At 39.8% G+C, this 23,427-nt stretch overlaps 2 protein-coding genes across 2 annotated transcripts; both read left to right on the forward strand.

Annotated features, from left to right (window-relative positions):
- Positions 1 to 983: 983 nt before the first annotated feature.
- dnajb14 (DnaJ heat shock protein family (Hsp40) member B14) lies at positions 984 to 17,278 on the forward strand. The gene is made up of 8 exons (XM_012868872.3): positions 984 to 1,184; positions 5,983 to 6,154; positions 9,611 to 9,756; positions 10,595 to 10,783; positions 10,878 to 10,963; positions 11,049 to 11,158; positions 16,234 to 16,406; positions 16,483 to 17,278. The coding sequence occupies exons 1-8, from the start codon at positions 1,052 to 1,054 to the stop codon at positions 16,605 to 16,607; spliced, it is 1,134 nt and encodes a 377-aa protein (XP_012724326.1). The 5' UTR covers positions 984 to 1,051; the 3' UTR covers positions 16,608 to 17,278.
- A 748-nt stretch (positions 17,279 to 18,026) lies between these two features.
- Positions 18,027 to 22,775, forward strand: pla2g12a (phospholipase A2, group XIIA). Its single transcript, XM_012868874.3, has 4 exons — positions 18,027 to 18,512; positions 19,799 to 19,875; positions 20,026 to 20,191; positions 22,285 to 22,775. The coding sequence occupies exons 1-4, from the start codon at positions 18,266 to 18,268 to the stop codon at positions 22,401 to 22,403; spliced, it is 609 nt and encodes a 202-aa protein (XP_012724328.2). The 5' UTR covers positions 18,027 to 18,265; the 3' UTR covers positions 22,404 to 22,775.
- The last annotated feature ends 652 nt before the right edge of the window (positions 22,776 to 23,427 follow it).

The following is a 23,427-nucleotide window of genomic DNA, read 5'->3' on the forward strand; positions in this document are numbered from 1 at the left end:
AATAAACTTGCCTTGCATCATCTCTTTCCATTGCATTTCAACTTTTGGCCTACAATCGATGTCAGATAAAAAATGAAAAAAGAAACGTGAAAATTCAGGTTGTAAGTTGCCCACCATTAAATACTTCAACTCAGAATTTTTAGATAGAAAGAAAATACAAATGTTGCGGTCTATATCACAATCCACACTTCCAAATCTCAGGCAAAAAAACTAACAAGCAACTTGTCCCCATCACTTAAAAATACACAAATCTATTTCTATCTCTGCTATGATGACTTGTAGAAAATATTGCTAATAAATTTAGCTCTCTCCAAATAAAAGTCACACACTGCTTCACAGCAAAAACACAATAAGTAATATTAAAATGTTAAACAGACATAGAGGACTTTAGGCGAGCCATCATAGTATAATATCATAAATAACAAAAACGTTTTGGGATTTTGATCCCATGTTTCGATTTAAATTGTTGACACAAATTACCCCACAATCTCAGCTTCAAAAATATTTTAACATTCATACATCTTGGTGTAATTTAAAAAGTGTTGTCTTTTGGATATAATTGTTGATTTTGACGAAAAACTAAAACAAAATTATATTGAAAGGAATTAGAATATTATTAAAAATGTAATTTATTTCAGTAACTCTATCACTACACTCAAAGAAGCGAAACCAGGACAGTTGTCTACTTTATGTTAACGTTTAATTTCCAGTTAACACATAAACTGTTTGTGGGATTAAACAGATTAGAGTTTTTTCTAGTAAACATTAAATAAATGTATGTTTGTTTTTCTGTGTAACCATGGACTTAAGTCTATCAATAAAGCTTAGTTTGACTGACTGAATATTTAATATCACAGGTACAGTTTTCATTTTCTGAAAAGCGTAAAAAAAAAAACATTGTACTTTTTCAGGATTTAATATATTTTTTGAGACGTATGCTTGTAGGCTAAGTGTACAGCCTCGGCTCACACCTGTCAGCCATGCAAACCACGTGGTCTGAGTCAATCAGCTGACTGCCAGGGAGGAGGTGGAGGAAGAGGAAAAGAAGAAGATGGAAGGGAATAGAGACGAAGCAGAGAAATGTATAAACATCGCTACGAAAGCCCTGGAAGCGGGAGACAAAGAAAAGGCCGTGAAGTTCCTCAACAAAGCGGAGAAGCTGTACCCGACCGGCAGAGCTAAAGGTCAGGCTGCGTGTTCTTGGAAAAGCGGCTAATTTAGCTCCTTCCGCTGCGCTTCTGTAGAAATCAACCTGCTGTTAGCATGTAGCTGATGTTCCCTGACATCTTTGTCGGTGACACTTCCCTCCAGGTCCTCTGGGTGGACTAAAAGGACCAGAAACAGCCCTACTAGCGGAGAATGAAGCTTTGTGGTCAGTTAGCGACAAAGATCGCAGTTAGCTAGCTGAGCGCTCGGCCTGGCTAGCTTAGCTTAGCCTAGCCTAGCTTAGCCTGTGCTAAATTTAAAGGGAAACACTCTTTAAAAACTGACGACGTAGTTAAATTGTACTTAGTAAACATTTCTACGCTCAGTTTCAGATCAGTAACCTAAATGTCCTCTTATGTTTATTTACCAGTTCCCATGCTAAGGTCTGTTTGGCTTTAATTTCAGATTCCCTTGTGTTCACAGTTTAATGTGTAGAGGGTTTTTTAAGCTGTTAGTTTTAGCCTGGAGGAAGGATGCAGGCCGGGGTTGTTTAGAGCCAACAGCAGCAATCCTTTAATTGGTTGATTGGCCCACAGAGAGCTCTGAGCTTCAGGATAATAATCCAGGACACACAACAGGAAGGATGGCAGGAATGCTCTTAAATGTCCATCTGGGGCAAAAGCCTGCATAATCACAGATTACTATAGAGGAGGGGACAACTGTGACTGTTCTGGTTCTTAAAATGTGCTGCAGGGGTCCAGGAATGATGAAATTTGCTTCAGCTATTTTCCAGGTCTAGGAAAAGAGTAGAGTGGACATTTTTGTAATTCCAGGGATAATATCTTAACCCTTTGTCTAAATCAGAGGTTCCCAAAGTGGGGGTTGCTAGACAACAAATGGGGGGCCGCAAGATGAGATGTTAAAAATATCATAGTTTTAATGTAGCAATTATATACCTTTTTAATTGTGAGGAAAAGAATTCTTGAATATTTACAACTTTTCAATATCAGAGAACATCGCGTTTTCTCAGAAATGTGTGAAATTATTTAAAATTTCACTAAAATTGCTTAGTCTTTTTGTGGAAATTTACTCCTCCATGGCCAATGATTTATTTTTCAATCTACTATTGCCCTAATATGATTTTTTATTTGTATGTGTAAATAATGAGAATAAAGTCATAATATAAGGTGTACAAGAATAAAGTCACATAGTTGTTCGCACAGCCATTTCAAAGTCCTGATACTAATAATAATTAGATGCCGATGTGCTAAAAAGTTTTACTATTTTCTTATTTGTAAAACCAGTACCGATACTTAACTTTACAAGATGCTCAGCATTTCTTATTTTAACACAGGCTGTGCTTTTCTGCTGCTGGCTGGAAAGTTTGGGAATCGCTGGTCTAAATCATCCATCTGTCCATTCATGTGTGTCCACATCTATTTATCCATCCATTAATCCATAAATAAGATTTTTTTCTACATGGTGCGTTTCAAAACAAGAATCACAAATTGATGCACCAAGGAAACAACAAAAGCATAAATAATAAATTAATCTAACTGGTTAAACAGCAATTTTGAACAGATTCTTTAGCTGCTTTTAAATAACCAACTACTAAACCCACATTTTGTTCAATACTCTGAGTCCTTCTGCTGCAACGGACCTGTTGCATCTGTTCTGTCCCTTTTGTACAAAAGAAATAGATTAAGAGTGGGTGATAATTTAATATCAATATATATCATAATATCACTTTAATCAATAACGGTCAGGACATTTCCGACATTTCAATATGCATCACAGTCTATGATTAGACTGACATTCTGGGTTTTATGTATTATTTTTATAGCAAATATTTGTAAAATGTTTTATTGGAGGAGTTTTATAAACATGGTAAAATAATGGTCATAGGTTTGTTAAGAGATCTGTTGTAGTTATTCTTTGCAGCATTTCTGAGGCTTTTTTTTGTTTATATCGATATCGTGATTATATTCTATGGACAGAAATTAAGAAATATATAGTAATATAGGTTTTGTCCATATAATCCAGCCCAGTAATAGATACCAACTGTTACATTTTAAGCTTTTTGCTGTTTGCAAAACCGCAATTAAAACAATTTTGGCTGGAATAATTTAATAGGACATAAATAAACCTCTGTATTTCTATATAAGCGTTGACAGAGTTGCAAAAGCTGCCAGGCTGTTAAATTAGGGGATCTGTTGGATCAGCAGGTTCTGGTATTCAGGGCATCATCATGTTGGGTAGCAAACAGCCGGGTTTCCCAGTCCTTCAGCCCTGATTCTGGGGGCTGGAGATCTCGCTCTGATTCACAGGAATGATTTCTCTGACAGGATGTCAGAAGTTTAGCTGCTTGTTAATGGCTCATCAGTTTAACGCCACCGTGTGAACCTGAGCTCCATCCGAACACCTTTACAGATCCCGGAGTCTTCAGCTAAAGCAGAAGTGTCAGCGGTCACCATAAGAGCTGTCTGAATAGTGCAGGCAGTGAGGAAGGAGGCAGGAAAAGGAGTCTGTATGCGTCCTCAATTAAATGTTATTTATATAGCTTCAATTCACAGCACACATCATCTCAAGGCTCTTTCCAAAGTCAGACTCCATCAGATCCTCCAGGTTGGTGAGAAAGTTTCCTCTCTAAGGAAACCCAGCAGGTTGCATCAAGTCTCTCCAAGCAGCATTCACTCCTCCTGAAAGAGCGTAGAGCCACAGTGGACAGTCGTCTGCATTGTTGATGGCTTTGCAGCAATCCCTCATACTGAGCATGCATGAAGCGACAGTGGAGAGGAAAACTCCCCTTTAACAGGGAGGAGAACCTCCAGCAGAACCAGAACCAGGCTCAGTGTGAACGCTCATCTGCCTCGACCCACTGGGGCTTAGAGAAGACAGAGCAGAGACACAGAAAGCACAGAAGCTCACATTGACCCAGGAGTACTTTCTATGTTAGAAGGTACACCTGGTCTGGTGTTCTGTTAGCTGTGACATCATCAGGGGAGACAGATCATCCTCTATTACCATCTATGAAGAGAAAAATGACAGAGAACAAAAAGGTAAAAGCTGAAATAACAACAAGCAATACAAACTGGAGAGCAGTAGGAGAACTCAGCAGAGTGAGAGAAATAGACCCTGATGTCCTCCAGCAGCCTAAGCCTATAGCAGCATAACTATAGAGGTAGCTCAGGGTAACATGAGCCACTCTAACTATAAGCTTTGTCAAAAAGGAAAGTTTACAGATTAGTCTTAAAAGTAGACGGGGTGTCTGCCTCACGGACCTAAACTGGGAGTTGGTTCCACAGGAGAGGAGCCTGATAGCTAAAGGATCTGCCTCCCATTCTACTTTTAGAGACTCTAGGAACCACTTCTAAAGTTTAGCTTAGGAACCTGGAGATGTCTCATTCTGACGCTGAGGACCGATAAGGAATCCCACAATCCTTTGCGTATCAGCACAGCCCTGGAGAAAGCTGCGAGGGAAAGAGTTATTGGCTGCGCTCATAAACCCAACAGCAAAGGAAGCAAAAAGCACAGAGAGGCTATTCAAAGGGGCCATGACAACACATTACATTTCTCTGAGGTTTTGGCAGTATGATATGATCTGTTGTGCACTGATGACGCCGCGTGAATGTCAGGAATGAATATTTATCACCTGCTCAGGGGCGGTTAGCTTTGCTGCTTTGCTCAATAACTGTCAGATAAGAAAACAGGTTATTTTTCTACATAATTCATGATCACCAATCAGAGCGTACCATCAAAGCAAACAGGCTTCCCTCCCCTCCTCCCCCCAGATGCTGCGCCGGTCTGACTGCTCCACTGGAGAGGAGGAAGGTGGAGCAGATGGCAAACCCAGATCGGGTTTTGAAATATGCTTGTAGCCAATCAGAGTAAATTTAACTAGGTAAAGCTGCATATCATTACCATACACTGCAAAAACTAAACTAAAAATAAGTAAAATGTTCTTAAAACGTATGTATTTTTCCTTGATTTGAGCAGGATCTGCCAATAGAATACGTTTTTTGCACTTAAAATAGGAACAATTCATCTCCATCATCTTTTTTTCAAGTGCAGTATATCTAATTATCTTATTTTAGGGGTCAAAATACTCATTCCACTGGCAGATAATCTTATTTACCTGCTCAAATCTAGGACAAAAACACTAATTTTAAGAACATTTCACTTATTTTTAGATCCGTTTTTGCAGTGTACCCAACCCTTTTACCAAGGAGGGAGTTTTGGCTGACAAAACAAGTTAACGTTTTTTTTTTTTATTAAATGAAATTCTTTGGAGAATTTACCTATGCAGCAATATCAGCTACATGAAAATAGTTTATAGAATGATGTAACAGCACCTTTTAAAATGAAGCCTTAACGTCTACAACACGTACAGACATGTCTGCGTTTTATTCTGGCTGCATGAGAGAGAGAGAGAGAGCTTTTTAGCAGATAACAGGAAGGCTCCACACCGGTGCTGCTTTATTTTATTTTTTTCTCCTGATCTTGTTTTTAGCCTTAATTATGTAACAAGCAGCGTTAAAGTAAGAATCTATGGTTTTGGTTTTTGCAATGCTAGCCACCCTAAGCTTTATAAGATGCCGAGGGCAAAGAAAAAGGTCAAATTTTTACTAATTTTAGTCTGTTTTAATGGTGACAACCAGTTTTACAGCCACTAATACACATCAGTGTGCCGTTGTGTCATACTAACATGAATGTTCAGGGATTTCTTCAGGAAGGCTGGAATAATTTTATTTTGGTTGTTTAAATTGGTAATTTTAACCAAATTTAATGCCATGTTTCATTAATTTAATCGTTCTCCTCCATTCTCGTTTTCTCCAGCTTTGTTGGAAGCGTTATTGAAGAATGGGAGCTCAGCGGCTAACGGCGCGTATCGCAGGCGGCCCAGAGAACCGTCAGAACCGGCCGGGTACCAGCCAGCAGCAGAGGGCCAGGAATCTGCAGGCAGCGACTCCAAAAGCTTCACAGACGAGCAGGTGCAAGGTGTTCAAAGGTGAGAGTGGAGGGTTAGCTGAGAAACACTGTGCCGGAGAGGCTGGCCCGGATATCTGCTGCTTATCTGGAGGTTAATGATTTTTATCATAAGTGACCGAGTCTTCACTCACAGCTGAGCAGTGTGTGTGGACCTGTTGTTATGGGAACCTGTGCATCCTTATCTTTCCCCGTGAGGCGGCTGCGAGAGGCGCTGACAGTGGGAACTCGAAACCAGGCAACAAAAACGAGAAAACAGAAGAAAGGACATGTATAGATGGAGAGAGATAGATATACCATATTTTTTTAACTATAAGGAGCACCTAAAATCCTTAAAATTTCTCAAAAATTGATGGTGCGCCTTATATCTGATCACAGTTGTGCTTACTGACTGGTTTTATGTGGGACAATGTGCTCAAAAATCTGTTAAATGTGTAAGTATGACTTTGGTTAGCAAGGAAGCCGCTCCACTCAGCGGAAATTAGGAGCATTACGGTTCACTGTGTCACTACCTGATAGGACCCCTGAGCTGTCTACCAGACTGCCTGACTGTAATGTCTAAACTAGAAGTGCATTCATGTAAGGCGGCCTGCAGTACGCACTAGCAACAATAAACCTGGTAAGTTCAATATAAAAGTTTATTTTGGCCTTATGTTAGAAAGAGACGGATAGCTCTCCCTCTCAGGAGAGAGCTGTATACATGGAGGGGTGCACTACAAAAAGGGAACTAAAAGTAAGTAAAGTTTTCTTGAAATTAGGATATTTTTTTCTTGATTTGAGCAGCTAAATAAGACCATTTGCCAATGGAATTGGTATTTATACCCCGAAAATAAGATAATTAGATATCCTGGACTTGAAATAAGGTGATGGAGAGGAATTGTTTCCTATTTTAAGTGCAAAAACCTCATTCACTTGGGAAGAATATTTAATGTGGCTCGTAATCCGGTGCGCCGTATGGTCCGAAAAATGCGGCAATTATACATGGATAACATATAAAAGTGTGTAGCTGTATCATGGTTGGAACACCTGGAAACAGACACAGCAGAGTCATCTGGAGAGGCGTGTCTAAAACATTAAAACATTAAAATACTGGATCTCCAGTAATTTGCTACTTACAAGAAAAGAAATGAGTGTTGCATTTACTTCTACTTCTCAATCAAATATAACATGTTAACATTTGGAATAGAACAGAATTTAGTTCACCTCGTTACTTCGGTTAGATCTTGACATATTGCTGTTTAAACTGTGGGACGGAGGGGCCGAGCATTGGGAACGGGAGATAAAGGTGTAACGCAGAGAGAAAGCAGAAATGGTTGAATTTGCCACTTCTCATTCAGAAGGTAATAATTACCCTCTGGTCACTTGTTAAATGTAGTAATTAATATAGCTATTAAAATTATAATTAAATGCTTGTCGCCACAGTCTGTCTCAGCCTGAAGAGTTTCTGGCGCTTTATAACCGAGGAGCAAACATGTTGTCCCATTGGAGAGGGGATGTTAAAAAATATATATTAGCTTCTTAATGACATTTAGTTTCTTTGTGTATTTATTGTTGAAGTTTTGCCACTTTCACATTTGTTATCAAGGTATTTTCTTTTATTTACGGAATTGTTTTATTTTTAAGTCATCTTGTCATTCCTGGTAGTTAATTTTGTTAAATGTTTTTCTCTTTGTCCTCATGGACTTGACGTTTGCCATTTGCCGTTATTGCTGTTGTTTTCCTGTTGATGATGCACGTTTCTGTCGATCGTTACTGTTTTCATGTCCTTTATTTACAGCTCAGGCCTGGTTTTCTGATCTGTTTGTGTTTCTACTCTCAGCCTTTCAGTCCATGAAAGTTTCCTACGGTCAAAATCTGATTAACTGTTTGTGAGCAAACTAAAAACGGTTCGGGCCAATCATGTCACAGTATTGTGGTTTAAGGCGGGACATACCAGCTGTGATGAAAGCAAGAGCGGTTGAGCCCACAGCCGAACCAACGTAAACATGGCAGTACAGTAGAGCTGCTGGGATCACATCTGATTGGTCAGAATCCACCATTTCTCTCTGATGGAAGAACAGCAAGAAGTGCTTTGACTAGCTTAACCCAGTTGTGGTTTCTCATGACGCCTGCTGCTTACGTAATTTTCATTTGATGCCGTGATTGGCTGACCTTTGGTAGGCGGGCATTTGGTGTTGTTTCGACCAATCAGCTCAGAGTTCTGCTGAATGTTCCTCCTTTCCTCAAACGGATTCGATGGAAGCTGACCCAGACTGGTAATGTGAACGGAGGTTAGCTCAGTCGGCCTTCGTTAAACACTTGGATGTAAAGCAGAAGCTGCTGCTTAGGTGTTTACTGTCTGCGTTCATGAGGGCCAGCAGTTGGCCCTGTGGTATAAAACATGAGTGCACCTGTTGTTGTGCAGCAAAGAACTGATAAAGGTGCAATTAAGCAGGAGATGTTCTGATTCTGCGCTTTAGGATCATAGTTTTAAAAAAAAGTTGAAGTTCGGACGTTCCTCTTAAGCTTTCTGTTAGGGCTGAGCGATAAATTGATTTTATCGATCCATTCGAATTTGTAATCTATGAAGATTTAATTTTTGGAAAATTTAGATTTTTTTCTTTTTTGCCATTTCTTAAAAAACAACAACATATATATTAGTCCTGAAAGGGGAAATTGTTTTGGTAAAAGCTTGGAATGTTGAATATATATTGAGAAATATATTCTCTAAAGAGGAAACTTTTTTTTACCGAGGGTTTCCGCTACACGTATTTGATTGTGGTGCACCACCACACCAAAATAAATACCGCCACACCTTCAGAATCAGTTCACAAAATGTCAAAACAATGCACAGCATATGATTTAGCATAGCTACTGTATATTTCTGCACTTATTCTAATCATAATCAGAGTTTAAAATGGATTTAAACATCATGAAATGTTAAAATTAACTTGGAAAAACCAACTCCTCCGCCTCCTGTCGGTATCACAGCGAAGCTGCTGGTGAATGAAGCTGCTGGTTTTTGCTGCTCTGGTCTCGGTAGAGAAGGAAAACTAGACGACTGTCCAGTGTTTCCTACCTAGTAACTCATATTTCAGGTCTTTTCAGACTCCTTTCTGTGTTATTTTTATTTATTTTTTTCGAAATTTAGCAGCTTCACTTGAAAGCAGCGATCTGTCTACCGCTGCTGAGTTTTCTGAAAAGGCAAGTTTATAATCATAATAGGGACACTCATCCTTGTTCAGAACCTTTTATTTATTTTGCCTTATTTTAAGGTTTGCACCTCAAGCCCAATAAGGAAATTCCTCTTGGTTTGTTAATTTTTGTTGGGTCAAATAAAATCTAAGTTTATTTAAATGATTTCCTTGTTGTATCTAGTGTTTTTAGTGTTTTTTCTTTTTAAATCAATTAAAATTGTATATCTGATGTATTGTGAAAAAATCTTATTTTATTTTTAGGCCCTATCGCCCAGCCCTAGTTTATGTCCTTTGTCTTGCAGAATAAAGCGGAGTAAGGATTACTACGAAGTCCTCGGTGTGAACAAAGAAGCTGGAGACGATGAGCTCAAAAAAGCTTACAGGAAGCTCGCCCTCAAGTTCCATCCAGACAAAAACCACGCGCCCGGAGCAACAGAGGCCTTTAAAAGTAACTCCATTCACACGTATTCGCCTTACAGTCTTCAGACTGGGTTCGGGATACATTTTCTTTTCTTTTCTACATGTAGTAATGCATATATCTAAATGTTAAGTTAAAAATCTCTGGAATGCAACGGAGGAAGCTTAATTTATAAACGAGAATAAAACAGTCCTGCCAGATTCTCTGCATTACAGTAGAGCCACCCTGGTTTGTTCTGGTATAGATCAGTGAAATTATGCATTTTAAATGTTTTTTTTTGCTAAATGGATTAGATTTTAAAAGGTAACGTTCAGTATAAAGAGTCACTAAACGCAGAGCAACACATTTTAGGTGCTTAGTTCTGTTAATTTTCATAATTACAGCTTTGAGGCAATGAAAACACACGATTCAGTGTCTCAAAAAATAAAAAATTGACATCAGGTAAAAAACGATAATTAGAAATATTATGACCATGCTATGGATACGCCATCATGGCAGCCACTGCTAACATGAGGTTAAGTCACAAAAGGTCCTCGCTAAAGAAGCTATTCTGAGTGCTTCATCCAAACATATTAATGGAAAGTTTAGTGGAAGGAAAAAAACCTGGAAGAAAGAGGATTGGGAGTGAGAACATCCGTAAGAGGATGGTGTAGTAATTTGCCTCCCTTGTCTAGCCACTCCTCTACCACAGATGTCAGAGATTTCTTACCTTGGCTGAGGAGGAAATAAAGACTGGAGTATTTATGCATGAACACCTGATCTTCATTTAACCGCTGATAGAAGAACTGGTCAGGTTTTTCTTAGTGAAACCAGGTAAAATTCTGTATCACTCCACTGAGCGTTTGTCCGTCCCGTTTGTCCCCTTCAGAGATCGGCAACGCTTACTCCGTCCTGAGCAACCCAGCGAAGCGGCGGCAGTACGACCTGACGGGCGGCGAGGAGCCGACCAGCCCCAGCCAATCCAACGGCGGAGGCTTCGACTTCCACAGGGGCTTCGAAGCCGACATCACGCCTGAAGACCTCTTCAACATGTTCTTCGGGGGCGGCTTCCCCTCCTGTAAGCAGACGCAGTGAAAAATGAGAAGCGCTGTTTGTGGCGTGGACCCTGCAGCAGCACGGTTCTGACCTCAGCTGTGGTGTTCTGTCCGCAGCTAGCGCCCACACCTTCACCAACGGCAGGACGAGCTACAGCCATCACACGGATCACAGGCAGGAGAGGACCGAGGAGCGAGGAGACGTACGAGGACGCCGCCGCCGCCGCGTGTGTTTCCGTCTCCAAGGGTTACCGCCGTCTTTAAGACATCTTCTCTGTTTGTCCACAGGGCGGCTTTTCAATGTTCATCCAGCTGATGCCCATCGTGGTCCTGATCTTAGTGTCAATTCTGAGCCAGATGATGGTGTCCCCCCCACCTTACAGCCTCTACTCCAGACCGTACGACACACACACACACACACACACACACGCACACACACACGCACACACACACCACACACCTTTCCTTTCTTAGTGTCCTCTCCTGTGTTTCTGTTGTTCTTTGTTTCTTGTCCTTTATTCCATCCTTCCCACTTTCCTTTTTTACTGTCTTCCTAACGTCCTTTCTTCGGTTCTTTCTCACTCATTTCCTTCCTAATTAATTGTTTTCTTTCATTCCTTCTCATCTTCTTTCCTTCACTAGTTTTCTTTTTATTTTCTCCAGTGTTTTTCCTCTTTATCCTTCCTTTCTTGTGCCCTTCATTGCTTTCCTTTCTTCTTTAGTCCCCTTCCTGTCTCCTCTCTATCATTTATTTTAGGGCTGGGCGATATGGATTAAAAAATAAATCTCTGATTTTATCACACCAAATCCGATTAATCGATTTTTTTTTTCCTCCTTTTTGTTTCATAAAAAGAAATTAAAGAAATTATTTTAAAACCTGGCTTTTATGTCAAGCATTTCGTCAGGGAGTTGACCTGAATTCAAAGTGCAACTAAAAACAAGCTGTGAAACATGCTTGTAAAACAAGATGGCAGCCGTGCCATTATAAACAATGAAAATATAACAAAACATTTGCTGCTAGTGGTATTACACATTGAACTAAGAACAGGCTTCACTGCACTTGTGAACTTCAAACTAAGTTAAAAAAAAAGAAGTAAATAAGTAAATGAAGTACCTCGTATTATGGTAAAAAAAAAGTTACCACTTAACAATATTTAGACAATATATTTGCCTAAACATATATTCAGCGTCACATGCTGTTCTCTTCATGGAAACCCAATGAGTGTATTGGCAAAATAAAATCCAGTTTTTCAAAAAATTAAATCTTAAAGAATTGTAAATTCGAATTAATCGATTAAATCGATTTATCCCCCAGCCCTAATTTCTTTCAGTCCTTCCTAAATCAGACAGTTGAGAATAGATCAGCTGTTGTTACGAAAGACATAAAACTATTAAATCATCACTGACGGGTGGAGAGATGGTTATTTTGACCGAACAATGCAAATTCTGCCTCCAATAACATGCAGTTGCTAAACTAAAAGTAAAGGAAGCTCTTAAGTACTGTGCAAAAGTTTTTAATAGTGATCAGCCTTACTTCGTCTTTTCTTTGGGCTCCAACCATTAGTTTTAACTCAAAAGTTGAGTGTAACAAACTGTTTTGTTGAGAAAAAGGGAGCTGCAGGTTAGAAGTTTAAATAAAATCAATTGGCTAACGATTTAATGTTTAATAATCTTGTAGTAATTTCATTCCATGTTATTTACTGAATTTAAGTAGGGAACTTGTATAAATGTGTTTTTATATGCTGTATTTTTCAAACTAAGTTGCACTTTTTTCATAGTTTGACCCATCGTGTGACTTGTATATAGATTTTAAACGGTAAATCATATTGACCAGCATGAATCAAGGAGTAAACATTGCCGTGTTTAACCACAAGAGGGCGCTCTAGGCTTGTGAAAACTACATGCTGCTCCTGCACCACTTAACAATTAATTGAAACATCAACTTATAGACAACAAAGACTGAACACACGTTTATTTGTTGTTTCACTGTTTCAGTCTGCGTTCATGCAGCTCTAAGAACCCAGACTGAGACAGAAACCTGTTACTGGGCTGTCCGTGAAGCTAATAGCAGCTAGCGCTAGCTTACAGATCTGTTGTCCGGGCGGTTTGTAACTTCGCTGATGCACGTGAGCTTTATGTTGCTCTGAAACATCCGTGTTATATTGTTAGCTTAGCACGTAGCACCGTTACTAACCGTCTAATTTCAGCAGCTGTACGCTGAAATGCGCTGACGAGAACTTTCCAGGTTGGAGTTGGTGGCTTGCTATGCTAATTTACCCCATTCAACCTTATTTTTTCCTGTTTATGACACATTTTTTGACTGATGCAACTTATGTTCCAGAGCGACTTGTAGTCCGAAAAATACGGTACTTTTTACATATTTCTTAAAACTCTCACTATGTCCTGACAGTAGAATCTGTTAAAAATCCAGCTCCGCTTGCTCCTCCTAGCAGTCCAGCTGCCAATTACAGAAACCCGCCGCTACCCGGTAAGAAACAGCCAATCAGAGCAAAGTGGAGGGACATGGAAAGGGGGGTTTTTAAAATTTTCAGACTAAATCCACAGTTTTCTCCAAACTACTGCAGCTTTAAAACAAAGCTCAACTAGGATGGTGCTGTTTGGCTGAAAATCAGAAAAAAGTTTGACTTTTGATGCACATAACGAACATGAAAGCAGGTTGGTGACATGTTCGTAAAGTTCTTCATGCTCTCTGAAGTTTGTTAAGTTTTTATCTGGACTTTTCACTGGTTTTCCAGACAATAACTGATCATTGTCAGAGGACAGTATTTACTTTTGTTATTCCACCACTCTGACTTTGCTATCCCTCAAGGATGAACCAGAGTTATGGACAGTGTTGTGTAAAGTACTGAAATCTCGGAGTCAAGTAAAAGTATAGGTACCGCTCCAAAATATGACTTGGGTAAAAGTCCAAGTCACTGACTAAAATATTACTTGAGTTAAAGTCTTAAAGTATCTGAAATGTCTTGTACTTAAGTATGAAAGTTAATGTAAAAATAGATGTACTCAAGCAATATAATGAAAAGTATAAGTAAAAAGTAAAACATGGCAAATGCAGTTTGAATGACATTGTTTAGATTTTGGTAAACTTTGAAAGTCAAATTTACTTAAAATAATATAAACAGCCAAGTGCTGGAGAAATTTAGACCAAGTTTAGACAGAAAATACAACCTTTTTGTAAGCATTCAGTTTTCTTCTTCAAGTAAGGTCAGTGCTATGCACTTTAAAATTGTACACAACCAAGTGCAGACAAAATTTAGACCAGGGGGTGTATACTAAGAACATGGTTAAGTGATAAACCAGGTCTAGTTAACCTACAGGAAGTGGTAAACCTGCTAATAGATACACCTGCAGGTTCTCATTTAGTTAAGAAAATTAGAACTCTCTGCTATTAGATGCTTTACCTATAACACAAGGTTAATTTAACCTGCCCTACCACTAAACCAGCTTCTTATCCTGTTGGTGGTGATGAACAAGCCCAGGCAAGTCCCGACTTTGTCGCAGTCAATCAGTAGGTTTGGGACAAAACACTTGCGTGCGTGAGTCTCTCTCTCTCTTTTTGTAACGAGTAACTTAACTAAACATTGAAAATGTATTGGAGTAAAAGTATGCAATTAAATTCAGAAATATAGTGAAGTAAAAGTAAAAGTTATCAAAAAAATTTATACTGGAGAAAAGTATAAAGTACTCAAAATATACTTAAGTACAGTAGTGAAGTATTTTTACTTCTTTACTATACAACACTGGTTATGGAGACATAAAAACATCAACAAAACGCTCAATCGCCTGTTTCCTCTGTGATTCAGGAACCACCAGCAGCATCTCGTCAGCTGACCCGAGGGAACAACATGGGGTATGGGGGTGCAGCAGGTTGGACAAGTATGCTGGAGAAAGTCCATTAAGAGACTTAAGAACAAACAAAATAACTGTAAAATTGATCCTGAAATATATGTGCAGCCTGTTAAAAATGGTGCTGCCTCATTCTGGACTAGCTGAAGGCTAAACAGAGTGAGCTGGCTAATTCCTGTAAAGGTTGTCGCAAAACCCAACCCAGAGGTTGTAAAAGCATGGATCAATCCTCAATAATAGAATAGAATATTTTATATATAACGTTTTATATTTTATATAAAACTTCTATCAGAGACGTTGGACTTCATCCACTTGAGAGCTGCCCCTCTGATTGACACCCGCTGCTCCAGCTGTGAAATCAGGATATCATGGCGTCGCGTGCCAAAGGCAGCAGTGAGATCTGGGAGTACCAGCAGTAAACGCGTTCCACAGTCAGTTGCTAAAAATGGCTTTTAAAAACTGAGCAGAGCTAATTCTGTGATGTGGAATGATTAAAAAAAAAAAAAAAAAAGAAAAGACTGAAATACTTCCTCATCCAGGAAGTCCTTGAGTTGGGAGTACACAAGCTTTTCCAGTAGTTGACTCAGAGAAGCAGCTTGGAGACATGTCTAGACTTAGCTAAGGTAGCTGGTTATCTCCAGGTTTCCTTAGCAGAGGACGGACAACCGCATGCTTTGATGCCTCTTCGACTCTTGTATTCATAAAAGGACTGATAGCTGGAAATTTGAGTCTCAAAGGGTGCAGAACTATAACTTTAAAAATGTGCAGAATACCAGATATACTGTATTTTTTGGACTATAATGCGCACCGGATTATAAGGCGCATTACATATTCTTCCCAACTGTGTAATATCCCTCCTCCCCTTCATGTCCACAGCTCTGTATCCGTCTCTGTGGGGAGGACAGAGTAGCTGCCCTGTTTCTAACATAAGGCCAAAATAAACGTAACTTTTATATTTAATTAACTTACTAGGTTTATTGCTGCTAGCGCGTACTCCAGGCTGCCTTACATGAATGCACTTCTAGTTTAGACATTACAGTCAGGCAGTCTTGTAGACAGCTCAGGGGTCCTATCTGGTAGTGACACAGTGTATCATAATAAATCAGTCAGCACAACAGTGATCATATATAAGGCGCATCATCAATTTTTGAGAAATATTAATGATTTTATGTGCATCTTATAGTCTGAAAAATACGGTAGTATATGGTTACCTGAATCATGAAGTATCTCTCAGGTTCTGTGTCCTAAGATATTTTCTTCACTTTCTAAGAAATAAAACTTTAAGATAATGTTCATTTCGTCTCTTGTTCCTTTTTAATAATTTCTTTAAACACATGCTGTAAAATATGCAATAATGTTTAAGTTTTGATCAGAAAATGAATAATAGTCAAAGTCCTGAGGGGAAAAAAACCCTCAGGCCCTTCAGGAGGCCTGGAGAACAAATTGTTCTTTAGACCTTTTATTGAACATAAATCATAGACTACCTCAGATGTGTATTTTATTCTAATTAAAACATTTCTTGTTTTTGCCGTGGGTGAATTTTAGAAGAAGTTTCTCTCTCTCTGGTATTCTGTCAAATCACCATCATGTCCGCCGTGTTTTGCAGGTCCACGGGTCAGACTGTGAAGAGACAGACGGAGAACCTGCGCGTCGACTACTACGTCACCCGAGATTTCAAATCGGAGTTTAAGGGCTCGGCTCTGCAACAAATAGAGAAAAATGTAGAAGAGGACTATGTAACTAATGTTAGGAATAACTGCTGGAAGGAGAGGCAGACAAGTCAGTAGCCGCCGCTCATTTCTTCCCCTCCCTGGCTTTCAGTGTCTAACTCTGCTTTTCTGTGCTTGTTGTGCAGAAACAGACCTGCTTTACGCCGCGAAGGTTTACAGAGACGACCGCATGCGGAAGAAGGCCGAGCTCATGACCATGGATAACTGCAAGGAGCTGGACAGACTAAATAACCTATTCCGAGGCGGATGAGTGTGGAGGCTTGTAGAAAATGTGAATAGATGTCTATGTTCATTTTATTTTATTTTATTTTAACGAGAGGCTTTACACTAGGAGCAAAAGATTCTTAAATTATTTAAGGCCTGGTTAAGGTTAAAAAACCGTCACACACCTCGTATCCCGTCCTGTGAATGGCTCTTCCTCCTCATTCCAGCCTGATCCCAGGAATCGCCGTGTTGCATCGAAATGAACCAGTCGGCACTGTTCAATATCCCAGACTCATTTTTATTTTTACTTGTTTTGCTGGTGACCCGAAGGACAAGGACACCTGATTGTAGGGATTTAGTTTTCTGCATCGTCTGCTCATCATGAATGTGCAAACAAAAACGACGGCGGGTTCATCAGATGTTCTTCAGTGAGATCCACATCGTGGAGGAGCAAGAGAAGCAAACTGGGTTTTTGCTTATTTCCCTAGCGGTGTGTCTGTGTGTGTGTGGAGAAAATGTGGTTTTCTTCTGCAAAACGTAAATCAGGTTGAAACTGAAAATCGGCGCACATCGACACGTTCATCCATGAATGGTTGTACACTTTCATTTTTTAATGTTTAAAAATTTTGGCACTTATTTAAAGTAACTCTAGAGGAAACAAGCTTTCTACTCAGTGCTGGCCTGATAATTTAAATAAAGCCAAACTGGTACTGTAGACTGGGTTAAAGTGTTTCTCTACATCAGATGAGCTGTTTTTAACTACATGTGCTGATGCTGCAGATGCATTGAACCAGGCTCAGAATAACTCAACGAACATGTTGAACCTGGATGCAGATGGGCTACAGCAGCAGAAAACCACAATGTGTGCTGCTCCTGTCAGCCAAGAGCGGGAAGAAATAATTCAGACTCGCCAGAAGCTACATTTATGACTTGAGGACAATAAAATACATTTATATTCTCTATTTATTAATAAATCAGACAGTCTTCAGTAACTTAGTTCACCAAGTAAAACATTTTATAAAGATCAATACCACAATGTTTTTAAGCGTTTATTTGTGAGTTTTTGCTTACAACAAATAAAAAAACATTAGGTTTAAGATTAGAATATTTCATCAGACAATTACAAAAAATTATACAAATGTGTGCTTAATGAAAAGGTTTAATACCCGGTAGTTTTCTATCAAGTGAACTTTTAATCTGACTGTAGTATTCTGAATATTTTCTATCCAGCAGGGGGTGCTGTAACACATTTTAAACAGGGTTTATATTTTTACGTGAACATTTATCATTATTGCGGTCAGAACTGCGAGAAAATGTTATTTCCTGCCAGAAAACGTTATTTGCATGAAAACATTAAACTCCTAAACCCAGATGTTGCTGTCAACGCGCCGCTCCCTCTTATTTAGCGTCGTTATCAGGACGTTCTTGCTGAGGAGTTTTCGCCGCCATGAACTATGGGTAACGTAGTTCGCAGTGGATCCTACGTAACGGTTAACGCCAGCTCATTGGATACCAGCGTCGGGTTCAATGTGTGACGACGTCACTTGTTTGTCCAGGATCACGTGACATTGCCGAACCCGGAAGTAATGTCACAACCGATAGATGTGCGCTAGTTCGTGTTGTTTTGGGGCGATTCGGGAATGACTTGGAGCTGAACGGTGACATGACAGTCGGAGCGGGAGGTGAGGTGAAACTTCAGCTAAGATGACGTGTCGGGAAACGCACCTCTGCGGCGGCGGTAACGTCCAGGTTCTGTTGCTCGGCTTGTTCTGCTGCTGCTGTGGACTCGCCCCAGATGTGTCTGCCTGTAAACAAGAGGCAGAGACCCCGGACTGGAGGATGACGCTGAAAACCATCCGGAACGGCATTCATAGAATCGACACGTACCTGAACGCAGCACTGGACCTGTTCGGCGGACACGACGGGCTCTGTCGGTACCGATGCAGCGATGGTGAGTTTGAGGACTTCAGGGCCTTTTTCGTGGAACCAAAGGCTGCGCAGCTGTTAAAATCATTTTTTTTTTTGTCACATTAAATATGATAAATCAATTTATTTTATGTAACAAAAAGACAAACGCATCCGCTGTGGGGAAAAAACATAAAATAAGACAGTTTCCAGAAAGGTTGCAAAAATATGGGTCACTGTATTTAGGCAATTTAATAAATTGATTAAAGGCAGATTGTGGCTCACCAAAGTCTGCATTTCAGTAATTGGATAGATGTGGTCTAACATTTTCAACTGAATCAGAATCAACTTTGTTCATCAACCTTTTGGGTACAAACAAGGAATATGACTTTACATTCCAGCGTCCGCATTGTGTAAAAACTCTAAAAGTTTTTTTTTTAACTTTTCTGTAATAATTTCTCCCTGATTAAAAATAAATGTCTCAACCGCCTAGTGAGGCCAAATCATTCCTAAATTGCAGTTAGAGGGGCTCAAAAGGCTCCTGGGGCCCCTACTCCAGACACCCGGCTGTAAACTAATGTAAAGACAGTACTGGTTGTCTTCTGCCGTCGTGTTTAATAAATAAGAATATTATTGAAAAGTTGATTTATTTCAGTAACTCCACTAAGTGAAACACATTATACAGATGAAATACACACAGACTGATGTTTCCAAGCCTTTATTTCTGTTAACTGTATTCCCTTTATGCTTACAGTGAATGAAAACTTATTTAAAACAAGGATCAGACAAATAAAAAATATTTCAGTACAGAAAATGTTGAAACGTAAGTTGATACCTGCTTAAAGGTTATTTTCCAAAGTGACTTTGATGTGACAAATGAACCTCATCAGAATATATTCTAATTTAGGGAAAATGAGCGTATGTGTGACCACCATGTTCTGGTCTGGACTAAGGAGTGGAGCGGATAAATTAAAAGATTATTATATTTTTTTTTTATCCAAAGCAAACACCCAGGCTAAAATCTGTTCTGATTAAATCAAAATTCAGCTTTTCCCTGAAATGTTTGCCATAAAAATGACATCGACACCCACGACGAAGCATGGAGGTGGCGCCGTCATGCTGGGGGAGGGTTGGTTAGATGAAACTGATTAGTTTTTAAAATCAAGGTTGATTAAAATATTAATACCTTTTGAAATTCTGGTCAGTTTTGGCCCAAAACCCCACAGGCATTTGTCAGAAAGATGAAGATGAAGAGGGATGTCATCTATTAGCATCACACAAAGTCAAAGCTCGCATCAGATTGTGAAAACAACCGTTCCTTCTGTTTCTCAGGATACAAGCCGATGCCTCGTCCCGGCTACAAGCACCCCCCGCCCAATGGATGTGGCTCCCCGCTGTTTGGATTTCAGGTAATCTGCTCCAGTTTGGGAACTTCTCATGCATGGTGAGGTGAAGACGCTAAGAAGCAGCTTCATTAGCTGATCTCGTGCATCCCTGCTGCTGTGTGGTGGTGTTGTTGTTTTTGCACAGTTTTATGCTGACTGTGCTGCTATTTCCAGTTTGATTTTGGGATTCCCTCCATGACCAAATGCTGCAACCGGCACGACCGCTGCTATGATACCTGCGGCCAAGAGAAACACGACTGCGATGAGCAGTTCCAGGACTGCCTGGAGACCATCTGCAGGAACGTGCAAAGGACTCTGGGATTGGCCCAGAGTGTCCAAGGTAGGACTTTGGTCTGCAGGGTTCTTTTTCTCTTTTCACTGTTAGAAATGAACCTAATCTTTATGATTTAAAGATGTGTCCTGAAAACAGTATAAACATCCTGATTTAAATCTAGTTCTTTGTAACACTAATTGGTAGATGTGAGAACGTGACCTGGTTCTCATCTTATTGAACGGCAGCAGACAGAAAGAGCACTGCTGCCTTTAGAGCATTTAACCACAGAGATGCTGTTAAGCTGCTTCCTGGTGTAGCTGCAGGTAGAACCTCAACACATTCAGCTGCATTTAGTTTCTGACTCTTCAAATCTTCTAAAAGCAAGCTGTGTGTGACATTATGTATTTTTTTTAACTAATTAGCGATGCTCCTATCAGTCAGCTACTGATCAGAACTTCTCAATGTTTGCGTGATCAGCTCAGACCCACAGATCTTTTAATCTGCAGGTTGAACACTGAAATATTTTATGTTTTTATACTGAATATCAAAACCATAAACAAATCATTACGCACCTTGCTTTTTAGGTACTTTCTATCAGTAGAACAAAACACAGAACGTGACAAAATTCTGTAATGGTTTTTTTTTCTAGTTGCTCAGAGCTAAACTCAACATTTTATTTACAACTTGTTCAGACGTAAAGCCACATCTCGTTGGATTTGTCACATTTGACTTTTGAATTAAAACCAAATTTTACATGATGAGTTTCTTTGTGCTTTATGGCTGAGATAGAAATCATGCTTAGCGGTTTTAGGCGTGAAAGAAAGCCGTAAATCTGTGTTTGACGGTCAAAGCTTAATCAGTGCCTTTTATTTATTAAAGGACATGTTTTTTAGAAATATCCATTATTGTCCCACAGTGGGGAAATGCAGGTGTAGCAGCAGCAAAGTGAAAAGTCAACGGAGGCATGCAGATACACACAAGGGTAAAAAAAAATATACGAACAAAAGATAAGCATAAGAGACAGTACAGCAAGGCGAAGATAATTCACAACATAAAAAATACTTTGCATTTATTGAAAATAGTATACGTGGATTAAAGAAGTGTGCAACTGACGAGTGAATTTAAAAATGTGCAAAACTTGTATGTATGGTTTGTGTAAGGATGATAAACACCGACAGACTGCCTGTGCTGTCTGGATAATCGCAATCCCAAAAGTCTGGTTACCCTAACCCAACAGAGTATTTACAAGAAGTGGGGGGGGGGGGGGGGGGGGATGGTGCAAACAACAGCAACAATTATTATAACACTTATTGAGTTTGTTGGGAGCTGTGACGGTTCTAAAGTCTAGCAGCTGCTGGGAGAGAGGATCTGTGATAACGCTCCTTTGTGCACCCAGGATGCAGCAGTCTGTCGCTGAAGGAGCTCTGCAACAGCTTCATGCATTCAAAAAATATTATTAAAACTTTATTTAAACAGATAAAATATCTTGTTAATCTTTTATCTGGTGAAGAAAGCCATAGACAAACAACAAGAATTAAACAGTCATTAAATTATATAAAGTGTGAGGAATTTTACAAAAAAACACCCCATGGTGATGCTGTGGAGATGTATTTTAGCAGCAGTCGGTGTCGAGGGAAAGACGGATGGTGCTGAATACAGGGATGTCCTGGAGCAGAACCGGTGTCCGTCCGGCTGTGATTTCAGTCTGGGTCAGAGGTTCACTTCCCAGCAGGACAACGGCCCGAAGCAGGCTGCGGAAGCAACGCTCGACTGGTTTAAGGGGAAACATTAAAATGTGTTGGGATGGCCTAGTCAAAGTCCAGCATTCAATCCAGTTGAGAGTCTGTGGATAGACCTGAAGCTCACAAGTGAAAACCAGCCAACATGTAGAAGCTGGAGGTGTTGAGCCTCCAGGATGTTTGGAGCTCATAGAGATGATTAAGTTTTATTTTACTTTGTCCTATTTGTTGTTTGCTTCACAGTAAAATAAAGAAATAAAATCTCTCCAAAGCTGTATGCATGTTCTATGAATGACAAAACCAAATCATTTTAATTCCAGGTTGTGAGGCAACAAAAGAAAATAAACTGTGACCTGCATGCAGCATCCTCCCCTGTTTGCTGATTTTTCCTCCCTGTCTCTGCTCTCCATCCTATCGCAGCGTGCGAGTCGGCGGTGACCCTCCTGTTCGACGCCGTCATGCACCTGGGCTGCAAGCCGTACCTGGACAGCCAGCGGGAGGCGTGCGTGTGCCAGTATGAAGTGAAGAAGGAGCTGTGACCGCCAGCGAGCTCAGAGACTCTGAAACCCGCAGCCCGCAAATAAACTTTTCTTAAAACGTGTAGATTTTCTCAGGGATGCAGCCTCTTTGGCTAAAACTAGAACTAACTGTGCAATGCAAAGAATGAATGTAAAAAAAAAAAAAAATCTTCTTTCTTTTAGGTGGCAACTAATGTTTGTCTCTGTGCGATCCACTATTTATATATTTTGATAAAAACGGTTAGCAGCGAGAGTCCTGTGATGATATTTCATTCATGCTCTGGCAGGAACGCAACATTTTAACAAACATCACTAAATTAAGGTTTTTACAGTGTTTAAAGGTCAGCTCACAGTGCAACACAAGCAATAAAGCTCACATGAACATCCTGCAACGTCACGTAGCAAACCTTCTTTCTGCGAAACGTAGGGGGAAAATATTTATAGTTCAAACTGTTCAACATGCTGACGGTCTCAGTCGTTCTGGTTTTCTCTTTGAAGCGCTCTTCCCGGTCCTCGACCCTGACACCATCAGGCCCGCGATCCAAGAAGTGAGAGACGCACAAAAAGACGACGATTCAGGATAAAAACAGATCTAAAGCAGATGAGCTGTAAAAATGCATTCCTCCAAAATTACTCAGGACTGAAAACTAGAGAAAACGTCAAAGAAAAACATCAGTAAACTCTGGTGGCCTGCAGAGTAGAGGGAACGCCTAATGATTGGTGTGAAGGAGCACCATGCCCTGACTTTGGGTAGTAAGGAGCAGAAAACCCAGAAAAAGGCCTTCTGGTTTCCTGCTCCTCCTTAACCCGATGATTTACCAGCTGTGAAATGTTTCACGCTTTCAAATTCTACTTTAGGTTTAATTAGCTATGAACTTTATTCTTACCTCAACAGAACAAGAGGACTGTTGATGGCTTTTTATTTTGTGCTATTTTAACATTAAGCTGTATTTTACTTAGAAATGTTCTTAAATGTTTGACATTATGTTTAATGTTTAGTGTCATGAATTTGAGAAACCCTTATTTATGGTGATTCATTAAAAAA

This window comes from Fundulus heteroclitus, chromosome 5, assembly GCF_011125445.2.
Source record: "Fundulus heteroclitus isolate FHET01 chromosome 5, MU-UCD_Fhet_4.1, whole genome shotgun sequence".
Taxonomy (NCBI): Eukaryota; Metazoa; Chordata; class Actinopteri; order Cyprinodontiformes; family Fundulidae; genus Fundulus; species Fundulus heteroclitus.

Coding starts and splice junctions, on each gene's coding strand:
- pla2g12a (XM_012868874.3), top strand. CDS start 18,266: ATGACGTGTCGGGAAACGCACCTCTGCGGCGGCGGTAACGTCCAGGTT. Junction 18,513..19,798: donor TCGGTACCGATGCAGCGATG/GTGAGTTTGAGG, acceptor TCTGTTTCTCAG/GATACAAGCCGATGCCTCGT. Junction 20,192..22,284: donor ATTGGCCCAGAGTGTCCAAG/GTAGGACTTTGG, acceptor ATCCTATCGCAG/CGTGCGAGTCGGCGGTGACC.
- dnajb14 (XM_012868872.3), top strand. CDS start 1,052: ATGGAAGGGAATAGAGACGAAGCAGAGAAATGTATAAACATCGCTACG. Junction 1,185..5,982: donor CCCGACCGGCAGAGCTAAAG/GTCAGGCTGCGT, acceptor CGTTTTCTCCAG/CTTTGTTGGAAGCGTTATTG. Junction 10,964..11,048: donor GGACCGAGGAGCGAGGAGAC/GTACGAGGACGC, acceptor GTTTGTCCACAG/GGCGGCTTTTCAATGTTCAT.